The 18,201-nt window shown below is 45.2% G+C and overlaps 3 protein-coding genes across 12 annotated transcripts in view; all 3 read right to left on the bottom strand.

The window, feature by feature from the left end:
• LOC116434039 (uncharacterized) overlaps nucleotides 1-18,201 on the bottom strand; it is a 117,219-nt gene that overhangs the window by 7,633 nt on the left and 91,385 nt on the right. The window contains exons 7-8 of one of the 10 annotated variants that reach the window (XR_012998255.1): nucleotides 13,581-14,710; nucleotides 13,130-13,273 (exon numbers count right to left, since the gene is read on the bottom strand). The exons of 2 other annotated variants lie outside the window; for them this stretch is intronic. Coding sequence is in view for 6 of the 8 variants with exons in the window: in XM_076366071.1 (XP_076222186.1) it covers nucleotides 12,786-13,273 (488 nt within the window). In the remaining 2 variants the exon portion in view is untranslated. Of the gene's footprint in view, nucleotides 1-3,085; nucleotides 3,391-3,819; nucleotides 5,605-8,574; nucleotides 9,005-9,747; nucleotides 13,274-13,580; nucleotides 14,711-15,250; nucleotides 15,565-15,680; nucleotides 17,650-18,201 lie in introns of those variants that run through there. 7 more of the 10 variants (XR_012998256.1, XM_076366091.1, XM_031992769.2 and 4 more) reach the window with 7 other exon arrangements.
• On the bottom strand, nucleotides 116-2,748 carry LOC116434046 (zinc finger X-chromosomal protein-like). Its single transcript, XM_076366118.1, has 2 exons — nucleotides 1,951-2,748; nucleotides 116-1,779 (listed from the first exon to the last, which is right to left on the bottom strand). Exon 2 carries the CDS (start codon nucleotides 1,757-1,759, stop codon nucleotides 1,466-1,468), a length of 294 nt encoding a protein of 97 aa, XP_076222233.1. The 5' UTR covers nucleotides 1,760-1,779; nucleotides 1,951-2,748; the 3' UTR covers nucleotides 116-1,465.
• On the bottom strand, nucleotides 5,615-8,557 carry LOC143174383 (zinc finger X-chromosomal protein-like). The gene is made up of 2 exons (XM_076366116.1): nucleotides 8,455-8,557; nucleotides 5,615-7,452 (listed from the first exon to the last, which is right to left on the bottom strand). Exons 1-2 carry the CDS (start codon nucleotides 8,507-8,509, stop codon nucleotides 7,142-7,144), a joined length of 366 nt encoding a protein of 121 aa, XP_076222231.1. The 5' UTR covers nucleotides 8,510-8,557; the 3' UTR covers nucleotides 5,615-7,141.

Genomic DNA, 18,201 nt, shown 5'->3' with positions numbered 1-18,201 from the left:
GATTTGAATCGCCTTGTACATCGGCTGTAATCTCGTCAATAATCCACAACGAGTGGAGAACTGAACGTCGAACACAAAGGAGGTACGGATCAAGAATTCAATCAATCACTCGTTGGAATATGTACGTCCAAGTGGTTTACAAACGTTGCTCTTTATTTTCTCGATCAATTTGGCACACGCTTACAGGCTCGCGGGTTACACGTGATTAATGTGATCGCAGGTTGGGCGGGAGCGGGTGATCGGTTTTATTCAATGGGAAAGAAAATTTGGAGCAGCTAGGTCTACCATATTGCGTTACAAGGTTCCGTTTTAAAACATTTCGGGAAATTTCTCTATGCTTCGATATTTCTTCTATTGATTTATAGATCGATGAGGAACAACGGAGGATTACTGTGACGTTAGTAAGTTTGTTCTTTGTTTTCGGTGACCATGGCTGTGAAAGAAAGTGGAAGGGATATCGGTGATTCGACGGAGATCAATAGACTAGTATCAGGGCACCACTTGTGATTGGAAATATACACGGTGTCTCTGAAGGAGGTCACAATGTGATTCTATCAATTACAGAGATAAAAATTGTCTAGTGTCAGTAGAACGTTCAAAGAAATCCTACAGATGCAATTGACTAATGTTAACGACACTTAAATGAAGAGTTTCCACTTAAAGATTCTTTCACCCGATTGCGTGTCTTTAAGTGTACTTGCGTGGTTTATTTAAGACTACGAGTCAAAATAAAAAGATGAAACTTTTGTTAATCATTTTAACGAGGCCGAATTCCTTTTATGCGATCCTCTCATTAAAATCGACTAAAATAAAATAAATCATTGCACTTTAAACGAAAAATAGTATTCGCCTTAAAAAAGATCCACTTGTTCTAAAGAAATCTCGATAATATAAAATACGCAAGAATACAACAAAATCGCATTGTGTTATCATTTATCAAACACATTTATGTTCAGGTTACGTTATCTATAACGTAAACATATTTCGTTCAACGAACTCCTCGAATTCCGAGTGGTACATACGAGAAATCTAGTTCGCTGATGGACGTGTTAATAACGGGGTATGGATTAACATCGAGGCACCACTGCAATTCCAAGTATACAGAACGTCGCCCCAAAAAAGGGGGGTCAGTGTATTTCTATCAACGTCCATGGCGATATACTTTCTCTCTAAGCCACGACGGATCTCCGAAAGTTAATTACAACGAAGGAAATCCCTTGCTTCACGTGCAACGAATTCCTATTAACGTAAATTCCGTATTCGCGTTCGATACGGAGCAAGATACTCTATCTTCGCTCTGAGTTCTGTCCACGTGGAATGAAGCTCCCCTATAAACGGATGGCAATCCACGGAAACGACGTCTCGCAGAAGGAAAGAACCAAAATACTCTTCGTCTAGAAAGCGTTCACATGGCAGAACGAGAGAACGAATTTCGGCCGCGAGTGATTCGGATCTGAGATGCATCCTAAATGCTGCTGGAGAACACGTTCTTTCCCGGGTGATTGGTTCTAATGTGCTGGTAGAGATTCCCTCGCTGCTTGGTCCTGTGAATGCAATACGGACACTTGAACTGCGGCTCCTTGCCGCACTCGTGTCTCGTGTGTCGGACCAAGGTGGCGCGGTGTTGATAGCCTTTGCCGCAGGTCTCGCAACGGTAAGGGAAATCCACGCGTTTCGCCATCCAGAAGCTGGCCAGGTCCTTGATCAACGGCATCATCGGATAGTTGCAATCTCTCTGGTATCCCTTCGGCATCGGCATACACGGGATCGGCGCTAACTCTGCAACGAGAAAGAAAACGAAAAAGGGGTATGTTAGTAGTCGATCAAAAGGATACGAACTCTTCTTATTCGGGGGGTGCTTTTGTTTTTTGTTTTGTTTGGTTGTCAGTGAAGAAACCCAAAAACGATCGGTAAAATTATTCTTTAATCCACGAGACTTTGGGAACGTACACAGGATTCGGTGTCCTTACACGATCTGTGTTGGCTTTGAACGATCAGGAACGTCGGAAGATTAACCCCCGGGAATTACGGTGAATTCGGGGGTGGGAGTGGACTTCTCGAAACCTGAAAAAGTTATATCTTTGTCAGAGTATGGGGAATTTGTTGTGTTCCGAACGTTTATTTGTTAGTGGGTGAAACGTAGGATGGAATGTTTAGTTTGGGAATGATGTCTTTTCGGTCCCCCTTTTGGTTTCAATATTATGCAGCTGTGTCTCGATTGAAAAGATTTTCGAAGGAACTTTTTTAGAGGGAATTCAAGGGACTTTTCCACGGGAGAATTTTTAGAAAAAGAGGGTTATCGTGGTTTTTCTACGTAGACGATTGTCGCGAGTAATGTCTGTTTTTCAGTTCGCAGATGGGATTATTGGAACCTCGTATCTTGTCGATTTGTAATTATCATTCTATTCTGGTAATTCTTTGTAACTCACTCACGGTGAATTTGTGCAAACACGTGGAAGAATAAGAGTTTCCTGTGCTGTCTGCAAACTTTTCGTGATAAAATTACAAAAATCAGCTTACCCTGCGTCCCCGATGGAATTCAACCTCTGACTGGAAAATAAAATCAAGGAAGCCACGTTCTCAAATCTGTTTCAGATCAAATGAAAATATCAACTGTAAACTATAGCTACTGTTAATAATAGAAAACCTTGAACTACAGTGGAACGCTTCAAGCTTCAATCGCAAAACAATAAATACAGAACATCGAATATTCGAAAGAACCTTAAAAATTGAAAATATATTAAAACATCTCAAACATCTCAACGAAACGAACCCCGGGATTCTCAGAGGCCAGGAAACCAACTGTTCTATCATCAGCAACAATAAGGAAACGGGGAGTGTCAGCAGCCAACCAGAAAAATACGGACACTTCGTATTCAAGGGTGGTTTTATTCAGTCAATTAGGTTAAGTTCAAATCGGTCGTTAACGTCCATCTTGAATCACGACTTGGGTCATAAAGATATAATCCTATCCCGACTTCCTTCGATCGTCATGATGGCCAACGTGTTACATTCACGAGAAGGATGCGTTTTATCCAGAGAAAAGAGAGGATTGTAAGAAAATATCGGTAGGTCGAAGACTAGATTAATTCCCGGCCATGTTGTAGACTTCGAGGACCGCGGTGCGTAGCGACGGATGACTGTTCCGAATGTGCCGGTGGATCATTTCAGCGGTGTTAGCGGACGTGTCGCAGTACGGACACATCTTCTTGGGCACGAAGCCGCAGACGGTCTTCATGTGGGCTCGTAGATCGTGCAGCTGGTCAAACTTCATGGTGCACTTCGGGCACAAATTCGACGTGGCCGAGATATCGATGCCTCTCAAGCAATGGTTGCGCCCGGATCTGCAAGCTCTGCGCAGCAATCTCGCCCCGCCACCTGAACGCGGACCTGAAACCCAACAGATCAATTAGAACCTGAATTTCCATTATTCCAGGGAAGACCAACGAACCTGTACAGATTCTAACAAAGCCGGAGAAAGACGTACAATCCACAAAGTTGCGTTTCATACTTAACAATCACGTATCTCGCTACGCAAACAATAGGGGACGGTCGTATTTGTATTTTCGATAACAGTACATTCCAGAGGAGAAAAAGGCGCAACGTTTACTTTCGCAGCGTGAAGATTCGTTACTGCCGATCGTGATTCGTTCGTCAATAAGAAAAATCGGGTCGACAGCCGACCCAGTCATTGGCGATACGGAATCTGAAGGGGGATGATTCAATTAGAACACAAGAGATCATGCGCACGTGTTGTTTTCACAGATTGTTTTCTTCTTTCCTTAGAATTTATTCCGTGTAATATTCTCTTATCCACGTACAATATAATTCCGGTAACAGAACGGGTTAATAGAAAACGAGAGGTTTAAGTAAAATAATCTTCGAATACTCTATAACATCGGTCCCCGACGAGTCTTGATCGGTGAACACGCGAATCCGTGTGTATCTTGTCCATAACACTTGATTCACGCACAGCGAGGCGAATGACACATTGTACGATATTCAACGCACAGAATTCGATTCGTCGCTTTCGGTTACGCGTGTCGACGTTAAACCATGCTGTCCTGTGATAGAGGGCTCTTGTTCTGTTTGCGCTGCCTCCGTTCGTCATTGCTGTAGCCCGTTTTTTGACACGATCTCGGATACACTAACAGTCGTGATTAGACTGGGAAATTTCAGGAGTTTCCACGTGGAAATCTATAAGACTATGAAAAATAAAATTTAACGATATTCAAGATATCCATTTTATTTTTCATTCGTCGGAATTCTTTTAAGAGGAGATTGGATTTCATTGAATCACGATTTCATTGGAGTAGGAATTTTCACAGTCTAACCGTAACAACTGTATTACTCACTGCAGTCACTGACATATTCGCGTTTGGGTGACAAAAGTTGAGTGAATACTTAACGTGACTGTTAGCGTATCTTATATTTCCTTTCTTCATCTGAAGACCATCTGCAGATCACATCTAAATGAAGTATTGTAAGTATTTGTTCTCTTCAAATGTGTGATAAGCACCTGAAAGATGAGAAAAAACTTTCACAATTTACCCTGACAATCCTAAACGTTTCTGTCATTTCTCGCATAGAAGCAAGTTGCAAATAAAATTTGAATCGTATAACCAAACAAATTTCACTTGTAACTGTTTCAATAACAGAGACATTTGCGACTACCAGGATAACTAAAACACCGTAGCAATACCGATCAGCGAGTAGAAGAATAAAAGGTCTTTCCTCAAAAAGCAGACTACAGGAAAAATACTCGAGTAACGACAAGACACAGAGAACGCTGAGAAAAGACGCCGTTTCTCTTGGTTTCTTCAACGGAGGCAGTCGACAAGAGGAATCTTATCCACTAAGAACAAAATTTAAGGATACACGAATATCCAAACGTCGTTTCGAACGGGAGCCGAAACACATAATACCGTCAGGTACTCGCATTCGCAGCCAGAAACTCATTCGGAACCTGATATTCGATTCAAGACATAATTCTTCGTTCGATATCCATGCAAGTTCAGTTGAAAAAATGATCTCCCAAATCGAGTATCGTGTTCCGAATGAGTTTCAGCTTCCGAAATCACTGGCACCGGAGTGAGTTACGTATTTCAGGAGCCGCCTAGTCCGATCTCGAAGCATTAGCTTCAGAAATGTCGGATATCCGCGCACTCGTAAGCCAAGTTCGAACAGCACGGACGTGGACAGCACGCAGAAAACGGCTCTAACAGGAACAGTGATGAGCGCGCAGGTATCTTTGCTCTGTCTTGGATTAATTCAGATCGATCACGTAAACGTTCTGTCCGCGATGGCACTGTCGGATGTGTCTGTACACGTGGCCGCGTTGCTTCATCCTCGCCGCGCAGTACGGGCACTGGACCTTCGGCTCCTGTCCACACTCGAACTTCGTGTGCCTCTTCAGGTGCCACGCGTGGATGTAGCTCTTTGAACACCTGGAGCACGTGTGCCTCTCGATGTCGCGCAGCGCGTTGCTCCGCCGTCTCCTCGAGCTCAACGGCTTCTCTTCCTCGTAGTCGAAGTCCTTCGCCTCTTCCATCACCACCGAGCACAGGTTCTCCAGGTCAGTCTCGATCTTGATCCTCTTGATGTCTAAAACGAAAAAGAGAAAACGAACGGGCAATTAGTCGGGCTATCGAGGGATGCGCGCGAGGCCTCCACGGGCAGTGGATCGCGGGAGACGGATTTTTTCAGAGACACGAGACGTATCTTAGCGCTCGCGTTTCCGTTCGAGTCACCTGCCCGTCGTTGTGACGTTATTTCGTTATGTCTCGCACGCAGCTAAAAGTAGAGCGAAGGCGATGATCGGGATCGAACGTGGTTGCGCTGCCGATGGAATTAGTCTTCGGGGATGTCGCGCATGAAAGTTCAGTGAAAGTCGCGCGAAGGGCTCGCGAACATTGTACGCTGTTAGGTATAGTCTAGTCGTTTCGCTATTGGCGCGTAAGTGGGGCTTGCACGCGCTTCGCTGTCCCATTAGCGGCGCTGTCCCCTCCATTCAGAGTTTCTATCAATCCACTTCATCGAAGTAGTGGTTCTCATCGCGCGAATTAAACGGCGACTCTGAACAATATTCTGAGAGATCGTACATTTTTGATAGATTTTCACGTTTCTGAAGAAACATTTGAAAATGTACGAACATTTCCCGAAGAATGTCCGGGTACTGGATGTATCCATAAAAAAGATACTTGTATTTCCCTCATTAGACTGTACAACATAAAATGACAGATATGAACGACTAATCTCCTCGACTTTTCCACGAAAGAGCAGACGCTCTTAGCAAACTGAAACGAAGGCCACTTTAAAATTCCTATAACTTCCACCTTCACCGTGGACATCTCCAGCAATAACGAAACGCGCGAGCGTTACACCCGACAGCGTACACCGTTTTCTTGAGGAAACGTCGCGAATGGGTGCTCTAGAAACCAGGTAGGATCGTAGGAATGCTTTTATTCGATCACATGTACAATTGACAACAGAACCGTGGCGACCGGCGTCGTTCGAGAAATTATATACAAAAATAATACAGCATGACAACGATCAAGGTGTGGATCAGGCGGTGGGTTCGTTCGACAAGGAGAGGGGAGAGAATAAGATCAGCCCGCAGGAACCATCGCAACGTCACTGGTGGCTGACTCGTGGGTCTACATCAGAGATCCCCATTTTCGACGTGAACTGAATTACACGTATACACATATCTCTGTATACATCTCGCTCGAGATATCTTCTCCGTGATACGTGTCCATTCGACGGTAAAATCATCAGGATCTATTCTCAAGAGTATTTCCCCTAACTTCATACTGCGTTAAGAGTAACAGAGATTCCCAAAATTATCTCAAGTCACTCCAAACGCAATATCAATCAGTGAAAAACACTTTGAAGAATAACTACCGGCGAAAGTACCCCCAAACGGATAACCCAGCTCGAGAAACATTAAAAACATCACGGATCGAGATCCGTGTATTCACCTATTACTTACACGTGTACACGTGTACTCACGTACACCCGAAATCGGGATCTCTAAATTAGATCCTCGTAAGAACGTCCTAACGCAGGATCAAGAGGAAAGGTGAGGGGAACGAGTCGACGACGATCCGAGCGTCGTTCGATCGATCAAGGAGATCGGCGATCAGGGCGAGTCGATTATGTAGATCTGTTGGCCCGTGTGCTTTCTACGTATATGCTCGTTCACGTGGGCCCTCTGTTTGCTGCGGTTCCCGCAGTACGGGCACTTGAACCGCGGCGCGACACCACACTCGTAGCGCAGATGCCGCTTCAAGCTTTTCACCACGGTGTAACCGTTCCCGCATTTCGGGCACAGGTAGTTATTTCGCCTGGCGGTCCGGTGACGCGGCGACACGTAGACCTCGTCCGACTTCTTCATCTCGCGGTAAACCTCCGGCCCGTAATTCTCGTACAGGAAACGGTACGGACGGTCCACTGAAAGCAGACGAATCATACGGTTAGAGAAGGGTGAAATGGTTGAGGGACTGACGGAGGCGTAGCCCCTATCACGGGGGCTGACGGAATTCTTTGGAACGATACTGGCGAATTGGTTCTTGTCCAACTGTGGAATGTACTAGCATTTTGTATTCAGCGAGGATAGACAGGTTCCGGGAACTGGATTACGGTGATGAGTTGTTGAAAATCTGGACTGAAGAGGATCTATAAGGGATCATGCCTTTTCTTCAGGTACAGTTGTCATCTTTATTTCGTTCTGTTACAGACGTCGACGATGCGGAGTTAGATTGACAAGGGATATCTTCTTGGAGATTGTTCCTTGTTATTTTACTTGAAGGGTTGCATTTCATTTTATTCGTCCTTCGTTTGCTCTGTTTTCAGGGTTCGTGTGGATTTGTACATAGTATACGTGTATTTACATTCATGTCGCACACTGTGTAACGAAGATTAATAAACCAAAGTTTAGCGTAGAATAGTAGATATGTCTCTGGTGTCTGCGTTCAGCAGTGAGAATGGAGGATGTCGAAGGAGAATTAGCACGGTTGGCGTCTTTTATTTATTGAACTTCAAGGAATAGTACGAGCAGAGTAGCATGAAATATTATACACGCAGCTGCTTAATCTACGTACTCAGAATGTAAGCTACTAAACCTAAATAAATATTTAAACTATTTATCGTATAATTGCACAAAAGGAATAGAATTAATTTCACCCGGTTAAACACTGAATACAAAATGCTAGTGTATGCGTGCCTCGGTAACAACGAATCCTCGATCGCGCCCGTCGTCAATCTCTAAAAGCTCCGTAGACAAAACGCCGCTAGCTCTTCCGAGGAAGAAGAAACGGAAACTCTAGGAACGGAAGGGCGCGTCTAAAAGATCACAACAAAGAAACAGAAAAGGAACATCAGAATTCGCTAGAGAAACGTCGACAATTAACTAAAAACAATTCCGTCGAACGACAGATCACGTCATCAACGTACCGGAACCTCGTTCATCCGAAAACTTTCGCAAAACCAGGGTCACAGCACGCGGCATATCACGAGAGAAACGGAGAACGTTTATTGCTTCGCAATTCGTGTATACAGTGAAGGATAAAGCGTGTGATCAAGGACCGTGGGGATCGTATTCAGAGAGAGAAATCGTGGACTTTGCACAGAGTGGTCAAGAGAAACACGAAAACGAGCCATAGACGGGATTTCAACGGTCGACTGAAGAACCGTGAAGGAAACGATTAAACTTTCAGATCGATGACGAAGACTTTCTCGTTCGGATGTTTCTTGCGGATGTGACAATAGACCTGGGAGGTCTGCTTGCTCTTTAGCTCGCAGTACGGACACTTGAACCTCGGCTCGTGGCCGCACTCATATTTGTAGTGTCGGTTCCGGTTGCTCTTCAAGGTGAACCCGTGCATACACTTCGGACAATAGAACAGGACTTTTGGCTGCGGCAGCGGCTGCGGGCAAGGTTCCTTCGGAAGGCCCTCGCCGCCAGGTACCACCAGGTTCATCAGCGAGTCCAGTATCTTCAGATCTGAAAGCAGAGATCGTCTCATGAACCACTGTTCCATTAAACGGTCGCCCACCGAAAGCTTCGTCCCTGGAGAGAGGCCCGCCGACAAGCTTCCTTCAGTTTCGCCGTCTTTACATCGCTGTCGTGCTTGTCGCGTGGCCAGGTCGGGTGGAAGGGAAACCACCCACAGACAAGAAAGCACACAAAGAGGCCTGGGTTAATAATCGTTACGTTGCTCTTAGGAGGATGACACACGGGACAGGACGCGGGGATCAATTTGGCTTGGCGACACATGAAGCATGATGAAAGCACGACATTCACCTCGTCCTAGGATCTGTGATGGAGCCCGATCATTCGCTCGTAAGGCAGTACTATAAAAATTATGATCTTGAAGGTATTTTAAGTATACTGGTTCTTGTAATGTGAAATTTCAATTGAAAGATGAATAGGAAATTGTAAAGTGCCGATGTTTATGCTTCGAATGATAAAGTGAAAGTGATGTTAAGTATAGGATACCAAGTTGATTTAAATTTTAGTTCTATTATGATTGTACTCTGAGAAACTGATAAATATAGGTTACATCTGTAACGAGAAACAAATAATTTAAATAGCCCTGCCTTGGAGCAACAGATGCAAGATATCGATGGTTGGTTAATGGCAAAAAAAGAAACAGAAAAATCTCTAGAGGGATCGAGAAAATAAAGACTGACCATTGAAAGAGACCCCCTGATTCAAGCGTAGGTACAGTAGCTAAGGTATTTGAACATCAATTTATTTTGTATCTTACAATTCCACAGCGACGATATACGATCACAAAACATCGTGGAAAGTGGTGGGGTATTGGTGTTCTCGGAATTCAGGGACCGATGGGGTGTTGGTGGGAGGTATGGGGTTGGTTTCTTTGTCGGAGGAGGGGAATAGTAATTTGTTCAGACATCGAACACTATCCTCGCGAACATTCAAGCCGAACACGCCGAACGTAAACTGGATCAGAAGAACGGTTTTCGTTTCAACGACGAACTGCCGCGAAGTATATTGCCTAACGAGCCCGTGCCTAACGGCGGGCGTGCACGCTCACAAACGCACTTAATCGCTATAACATCGTTTAATTATATCACAGCAACAAAAACAGTCGGCCACTAACGTCGAACGTCTAGATGCGAATCAAAAGACAACGGAAACGTCGGAATCAATTCAGAACAAACGGAAAGATTAAGTTAAATTAAATAAAATTAAGCTAGTCTAAATTAAAGTACAATTAAAATAAAATAAAATAAAATAAAACAACTCCGTCGTCGCGACTGCGAAGAGAACGACACTTTGGTTTCTCCTTGTTCATTCATTCCGTCGGTCTCGTTGCTGCAGTTTCTCGGGAGGGAATGGTGGAGCGAGACTGGCCGAGCGATTGGCTCAGTCGCCGCCATCTTTGCCCGGCGGAATGTTCTCACGCAACAACATTTTCCCCTTTACATTCTCGGGTAACGTCGGACCGCGACAGAATTCGTTCGCGGCCTGTACTCGATCGAAGGTAAAGACGAAGAAAAAACAAAACTACTAAGTAACTGAAAAGAAAGTACCGAATGAAAACGGGTAACGTTTGTCCCGACCGCCTGTTCACCCTGTACCTATTTTTTTGCCTCGGAACTCGAGCGTCGAAATTTGGTACCGGTTCAGTCTTGTTTACGCAGCCCGTCGACACGGCGCGCTTTCCGCCTCCCCTTCCGCAGCTCGTTCTTATACAACATACAAATGGAACGCATCGGACGCAAGAAACAACAATTAACATATCTAACGAACACGCATACGCCACTCGAAAATCGTATCGCCGCAACCCCACGGCCGACGAAGCCGTGCGCCGAGCAAATTGGAAGTGCAGAGTCTCGCTAATGTTTTTTTTTTGTTTTGCCATTATGCTTCTTACGATTTTTTTTTGTTGCTTTTTTTCTCTTTTCTTTTTGTTTGCTTATCATTTTTACGAACATCAAGAGGGTGTCGTTTACCGTTTAATTACGTTTTACTCGTTACAAGCTAGATCGTTATTATTTTACGTTCACCTTAGAAAACTGTTACAACTCCGTTACAGGACGCCTAGGAATCGAGACCATGTCGGGTTCGCCTTTTGTTTCACCTTAACCGTTAAAACGCATATCATCAATGGAACTTTTTAAATGCACTTGTACTCAAAAACGCCTGCCACACGTTCGTCTTCTGCCATCCTCTTCTCCCTTCCACGTTTTCCGCCCCTCCCTTCTCATCACTCTTATCACCTCTCCTTTGTTTACACATTACTCGACATGCAAGTACGTAAACGAATTCTTTTGTATCGGTCGCACTACAAGCACGGAATCAATGTTTTTTAACGCACAATTCAACTAATATTAATCGAGCCCATTCGGGCCCGAGAATACGCTTGAGCATCTTTCTTTAATTATCTTCTCCGTTTTTTTTTTACATTTTCTTTCTTTCTTTCTATCTTTCTTTTTTACTCCTTCGACACATTCCGTGAAATTATCCGTTTCCCTAACTTTATAAAACATTTTAAAAATTCTTTTTAACAACGAAAAATATATATATATGTATGTGTGTATATATATATATATGTATGTATGTAAGTATGTATATATACATAAATTATATACTTCTTTGCCTAAACCGAATCAGACCCGTAGAGCCTCATGTGGTTCGGTGAGTTTCACTCGCTTGGCCCGAACACCAGCTTCGCGGTTCGGTTAAAAACCCCCTCGGCTACCCCCATTTCCGGTCGCGGTCACCACATGAGCTTCCGGGTGAGTCCAGCGACTACCCGAGATTCATGGCCAGGGGCGGAGGGCCCGATCACTCGAAGGCTGTTGACCGTTTCGCAGAAAAGCGGTCGATTGTCTTGAACTTGTCTTATAGTTAACCGGGTAACATGCACAATCCTCCCGCCTCCCGCCTTCGCCACGCACCATAGGAATGATTGAAAGATCTCATGCATACGCCGAGTCTCACGAGGCACCCCGTTTCTTATGATTCCTTCGGAATCCACCACGAAAACAGAATATTCCTGAAATGTCCCGTGTAGAAAGGTTCGTCTATAAAGGAAACGAGTTGCATGTTTAGTGTAGTTTTTTGCACTTCGAGAACCTCGTCGATTTAGAAATCCCTGGGATTCTCGTGCTTGTTGGAACAGTGAGAGACGTGTTGTTAGTTAGTGTTAATTAGAGTGTTACAATAATAATCATACCGAGAGGTTTTGTGTGAGTTCACATCTTACGTGGAAGCTAATTATTCCATCGAACACCGTTGTCTAGTAAAAAGAACTTGATTCTACGGAGAAACCAGTTCCCCGACACATCCGACGATCGGACAGAATTCAATGGAACGTGTCATAAAGTAACACAAACTACTTCGGTAATCGACAAAGCACATGCCACGATTTAAGACCACAAACATCCTTGTACTATAGTGCTAAGTTACAATTAATAACAATGAATTAGTAGCTTCAATGCTTTTCACGGCCTGGAATATTGTATTCATAAGTGGCTCTCATCCGAAAGCCACTTATAGAAATATAACAATGAATCAAATGAAGCGAAATCCAGGTTCGAAGAGATCAACTAAACACGATACTGTCGCGTAAAGGTGGAAAAAGCTTCCTCCCCTAGAACTCATTGCCCGATTCACGCTAGTGTCCTACAGAAAGATACCCTCTAGAAAAATCCTCATCTACCACGAGTCTAGGATGCCCCGTCAGACTCAACAGTAATGTATCACGACGGCTCTAAGCGACGTTCTGAAAGTCCCGAACCGCGCCGCTCGTTCAGTTCTCGTACTTGAGGTGCACCACATAAACCCGCTGACCGGTGTGCCTGGTCCTGATGTGGGACATCACGTTGGACGTTTGCTTGCTACGGAATTCGCAATAAGGACACTGGAACCTCGGCGCCTGGCCGCACTCGTACTTGAGGTGCCTGGTCATGTTGCCTTTGACGGTGAAGCAACGGCCGCACTTCGGGCAACCGAACGGTTTCCTGAAGCAATCGGCGAACGAGCCGCCCTTAGCGTAGGCGTTCCTCACCCTGGCCTGCGCGTAGTAATTCGGCAAGGACCTCGGCATCGAGCCACCACCACCGCCGCCGCCGCCGCCGCCGCCGCCTCCACCGCCTCCGCCACCGCCGCCGCCACCGGATTCGCCGCCACCTTGGCTACCGGTCTCCCCCCTACTATTGCCCTCGCTGTCGAACGCCTTGCAAGATTGTAAAACGAAGTTTAGATCCAACTGTGGCGCCGCAGCATAGAAACCTGAAACTTCAAGATCGGCTCGTTAGTCAGTTGAAGGCAGCTGGACGGTTAGAGATGAGTTGTATGAGAGAGAAAGAGAGAGAGAGAGAGAGAGAGAGAGAGAGAGAGAGAGAGAGAGAGAAAGAGAGATTGAGATAAGATGCTGAGATTGAAATTGTGAAATTAAAAAAAATAGAAACTGATCGGAGGTACACGGGACTAACAAAAGGAGTCGGGATATAAGATTGATAGAGATGTTTCGAATCGCTGATTTGTTGGATCGATGATACTGGACAACGCATGCATCGGAAAAGCGTTAAAAAGATGGGGATACCTTTGCTAGATTGCGGATGATCTTCTGGACGAGAACGTCGAACCAGATCGTTCCCCGAGTGTGCTTAGATTTGCCATGAGCTTTATGTCTACGAATATTTATCTACGTTTGAGGACCATCGCCTCTTAATCTACAGTTTAACGATAGATTCTATAGACATAACGAAGAAAATGAAAAACGCATGAGATCGAGAGATCATCGTTGTTGCTACTGCAGTCTTCGGGCGGTGACGTTTAAATCCCAGCGGTGCGTCCGGTTCTCGCGGAAGAACGTAGGGAAATGATCTTTCTTACTTACGTGGTGGATAAGGTAGGTAAAGTGTGTGCACGCGCGCGCGCGTAAGTTAGCGTTGTCACGCGTGAACAAGAGAAAGAGAAAGATTAAACTACGAGTTAGTTTTCTGTTTCTTTTCATTACTTTTTTTCTTTCTTTCCTTATACAAAAAGGAAAAAAAAAGCTGCTCCCGTTGCTGTCGCTCGATCAATGTACAAGTCTCGTGAGCGATTCCACGGCGAGGGTAGATTACATCCTACTGTCTGTCTTTTCCCTGGTTGCTTCGGAGAAGATCTTCAGGGACGAGGGCGCGCGCGCGCACGCGAATGTGTGTATATGTGTGTGTGTGCAGCAAATAGACGATACAGTCCCACAGAAAGCGAGCGTAGTCGAACGTTTCCTTTTTTTTTTTACTATCATTTTTTTTCTTTTTTAATTTTTTTCTTTTTTCGAAGCGAACATCTAAGTTAAATTTTGCAATCGTGGACGCGCGTTTATCTTCGACGTTGAAGGTATTCGGGTTCAGAGCTTCATATCGAAGATGAAGACTTCCTCTTCGGGATGCTTCTTTCGGATGTGGGCGTAGACCGGGGAGGTTTGCTTGCTGCGCAGACCGCAGTACGGGCACTGAAACCTAGGTTCGTGGCCGCACTCATAGTTCACGTGGCGGTCCTTGTTCCTCTTCAAGGTGAACCCACGGCCGCACTTCTGGCACTGGAACGGCTTCTTTTTCTCGCTGGCTTTCAGGCTCCTCCGCTTCACGCTTTTGTTCGATTCCAAACCACGCTTCCCGATCGCCCCCGATCGACCTTTGCAGATCATGCTCTGCCCGACCGGGAGCGGTAGGATGTGGAATCCTGAAACACGGAGACACGTCCACGCTGAACACTCTCGCTCGCTGGCTGTGCTTTGGGTTGATAGTTGACGGAGGCTCTCGCGGAACGTCGAGCGTCAACGACGCCACCGAACGCAGCGTCAATCGGAAAATCGACGATCCCCTCCTGTATCAACGAGGAAATCGCGACGCACGTCGTGCGCGCTGCATTCGGTAGCCGGTTCTCCGCAATCCTCCGAATACGCAACGAAGATCAACGATAAAACACGCTTCGATTCTCTTGCGATCGATTTAAAAAATAGAGGATTCGTGAGATCTTTCTATTCGAATATTCGCAATTCGAATAAAGTGGAAGCGCGGGGTCTACTTATCGGTTCCTCGTGTCGCGCGCCGTTCTCCGGCAGCATTCTGAAGTCTTCGGCTGAAAAAACATTAAACGGTTCGTTAGAGAATGTTTACGATAGTCAGGTGAAACGGCACAAAGTTGGTTCACAAAGGGTGTTAAACAGAGTGGACTGATTTTCGTGTTGTTCACGGGGCTTTATTACGAGAAACGAGTTTAATTCAGTATAGACAACTACAGCCGGAAGAAGCCGTTCAGCTTCCGGTCCCAGAACATCTGCGCGAGCTGCGGATGATGGACCCGCAGGTGGCGGATCATGTGCGCCTTTTGGTAGTTCTTCATTGCACAGTGAGGACACTCGAACCGTGGCGGTTGCCTGCACTGGTTGCGCAGGTGCGACAACATTGACTTCTTCCATTTATAGAGGTTATGACAGCTCGGGCACTCGTACATCCCGTTTCGTCGAATGATCATAAACTCCCGGCCGGAACGACCGTGGAACCGTTCCACCTTGGTCACTTCTTTCGCGTCCCCTGAAACAGAGAAAAAGAGAGATAGATGGTTAATAAGAATCCACGACAGCGCGACACTCTCTTGCCCGGGTTGGACGACATTTTGAACGCCCCTTGGACGCCATCTTGGATGAGCCGAAGATCTCTAAAAGAGACGCGAGAAATCGGACACTTCTGATAAAAGACAGAACGAATTTACGAGGATTCGGGGATCGCGAGGATGTGTAACTCTATCTTCACAGATTCTTTCATTCTCTTTATCTCGCTTTTTCCTTTTGGGTTCGCTTGTTTCGATTACTTACACAGACGTTTATTTAAGACGCGTCGACTGATGCCAAGTGAAAATGTCGGCCGGTGGCGACAGTCTGCAACGATGATTTACAAACTCGGGTTTCACCGGCGATCGTGGAACGTGGCTTTACTGAATAGGTTACGTGGAAGTTAGAGATCACAGGAGGCTTATAGATTAGATTTTATAAATTCGATACAGGAACGTGTAATCCTAAATCTATCGAAGTAGACCCCGGGATCTACCGTAGGTTCTGAAGAGTTAATACTCTGCTTTGGACAGTTCTCCACACTGCGAGTATCGGTTGTTCGCACTGTCACAGATAAACAGAGATTACTAGACTCGATCTCGAACCGCTTGTTAGAACACCAGTTTTGAATCACATTGTAACAGTTAAGAGACTTAATTAGCAGTTCACACAATTGTGACAACAATTGTCACGTTCCTTTGTCAGAAGCGTGTATTATTCTACAATGAGCGCGGTCTGAAAAAGGTAAATCGGGCTGCCCTCGGTGGGAAAGCAAGAAAACCAGCTGATCGTTTAGCATGTCTTTTGATTGTTTATAGAGAGGTAGATGTATTCATTGTATAAGTTTATATTATTAAGGATTAATTATTTTATCTTTGTAAACGATGTTTGGAATAGAGTCGACCAGATTCCCGCCGATTCTAGTTACTTTTCAACCGAAGGAGTTCAACTTATCTCGCCCAACACGAATCATTGCAGAATACCGTGCAACATCCCGCAATTAATCGTGTTGTTACCAAGACTGTAGAACACTTGAAAATTCTACTACCAACCGTAACGAAGTTTACGAAAATAATCAGGACCTATTCTAAACAAATATACAATGAACTTTTCTAACGATAAGTGTACCTAATCAGTAATCACTAGCCAGTCGGATTTTACACACAATCCCCTTACTTCGTATAAACTAACGGATAAAAACAGTAACTTAACGAGAATCCTATTTACCAAAAGATCTATCACTGTAAAAACAGAACACAAAAGCTTCGTTAAATCATACAGATTCTCGACAACTGCAAACTCACAAAATCCGCAGTTTAAAGCTGCGTATCCATTCGCGAAACGTCGAGAGTAACTCTAACGTCTTTATCCACTTGCGTGCGAACTCGTGTGATATTTCGCTATATAATAACCATCACAGAGTTTCTCTGAAATCTCGGAAATTCTATCTTCTAGTCTCTTTCATCGATATATAACAATAACCCGTCAAACCGTCATATAACCATAACTAGACCGCTAGATTCCCAATTCTTGAACTTCAATCTCTTTCCGTTGAAACTACTCGATAACAACATTCAACGATCCCAATACTCTCCAATTAAAACCGTTCGACACACGAATGTCGTATTCCTATAACAGTCCGCAGCCCAGTGATCATCAATCGGTCCAAGTAACAACACCATTGGTTGCGTCGCGTAGTACAGTCGCGTCATCTGTCCGAGTCGCGAACACTTATCTATCTAGAGGTACGATCCTTGGCTCACGGTGTCGGTCCTGTGTTCTTGATGAGTTAGCCGGGCGTTCGTTGCGATATCCACGCAGTAGAGCTCGCGGTTCGGATGGAAGGTGCGTATGTGGGTCCAGACGTGAGTCCGTTGCCGCAGATGATGCTTGCAGTATGGACACTCGAACCTCTGCGGTGTGCCGCACTCGTACTTGTAATGGCGGATCATATGGCTGCGATGCTTGTAGCTGCGAAAACACTTGGGGCAGGGATGTCTGTTCCGGTCCTCGCAGTCGTACGCTCTCTTCAAGCTCCGGTGGAAGCTCCAGCTCTTGGCCGCGTAATCTGAAAAAGAGGAACACCACGAGAGAGTTAGTCGAATGGGCCAGTCCCATTGATCGAAGTCCGCACGATCCTTCGGCGAGGTTCTAACGGGAGGTCGTGTAATCCTGAATCCTTGCGGCGGAAGAATGAAGCGATGAATATTTTTTGACCGTGGTTAGTTTCTACGACGTGGCCGTGACTATAGTCTGATTATCGCAGAGCGGAGGTACAGGACAGCCTTTCTGTTTTTGTTCTTTTTTTTTTTTTTTGTCAGCGCGAGGCAAACGAATGATTACTGTTTTATTCGGATGATGATTGAAACATGTATGTAACATCGGAGGAGGAAGAACTGAGCCGTTTCTATATCGCTAAGGAAGATGTTTATTTTCCATACAGTCGCTACGAATAAAAATGTACAATGTCGAGGAGGAAATCGTTGGACAGCGCAAACCGTCTGGGAAACAAGCTCCCCTAATCAGTCCTGGCGATTTTCGCTTTACGGTGGATTCACACTGCTCGGACAACCCTTGGGAAAATCGAACACTGACGAACAGTTCGACGGGCGATCGGTGG

This window comes from Nomia melanderi, chromosome 3, assembly GCF_051020985.1.
Source record: "Nomia melanderi isolate GNS246 chromosome 3, iyNomMela1, whole genome shotgun sequence".
Taxonomy (NCBI): Eukaryota; Metazoa; Arthropoda; class Insecta; order Hymenoptera; family Halictidae; genus Nomia; species Nomia melanderi.
This window is presented reverse-complemented; position numbering and strand designations above follow the sequence as displayed.

What these genes read in the sequence shown, in the direction of transcription:
- LOC143174383 (XM_076366116.1), bottom strand. Translation starts at nt 8,509, where the DNA reads ATGCCGCGTGCTGTGACCCTGGTTTTGCGAAAGTTTTCGGATGAACGA. An exon ending in TTCGGATGAACGAGGTTCCG is followed by an intron (nt 7,453 to 8,454) that starts GTACGTTGATGA and finishes GTCTGCTTTCAG; the next exon opens with TGGACCGTCCGTACCGTTTC.
- LOC116434046 (XM_076366118.1), bottom strand. Translation starts at nt 1,759, where the DNA reads ATGCCGATGCCGAAGGGATACCAGAGAGATTGCAACTATCCGATGATG.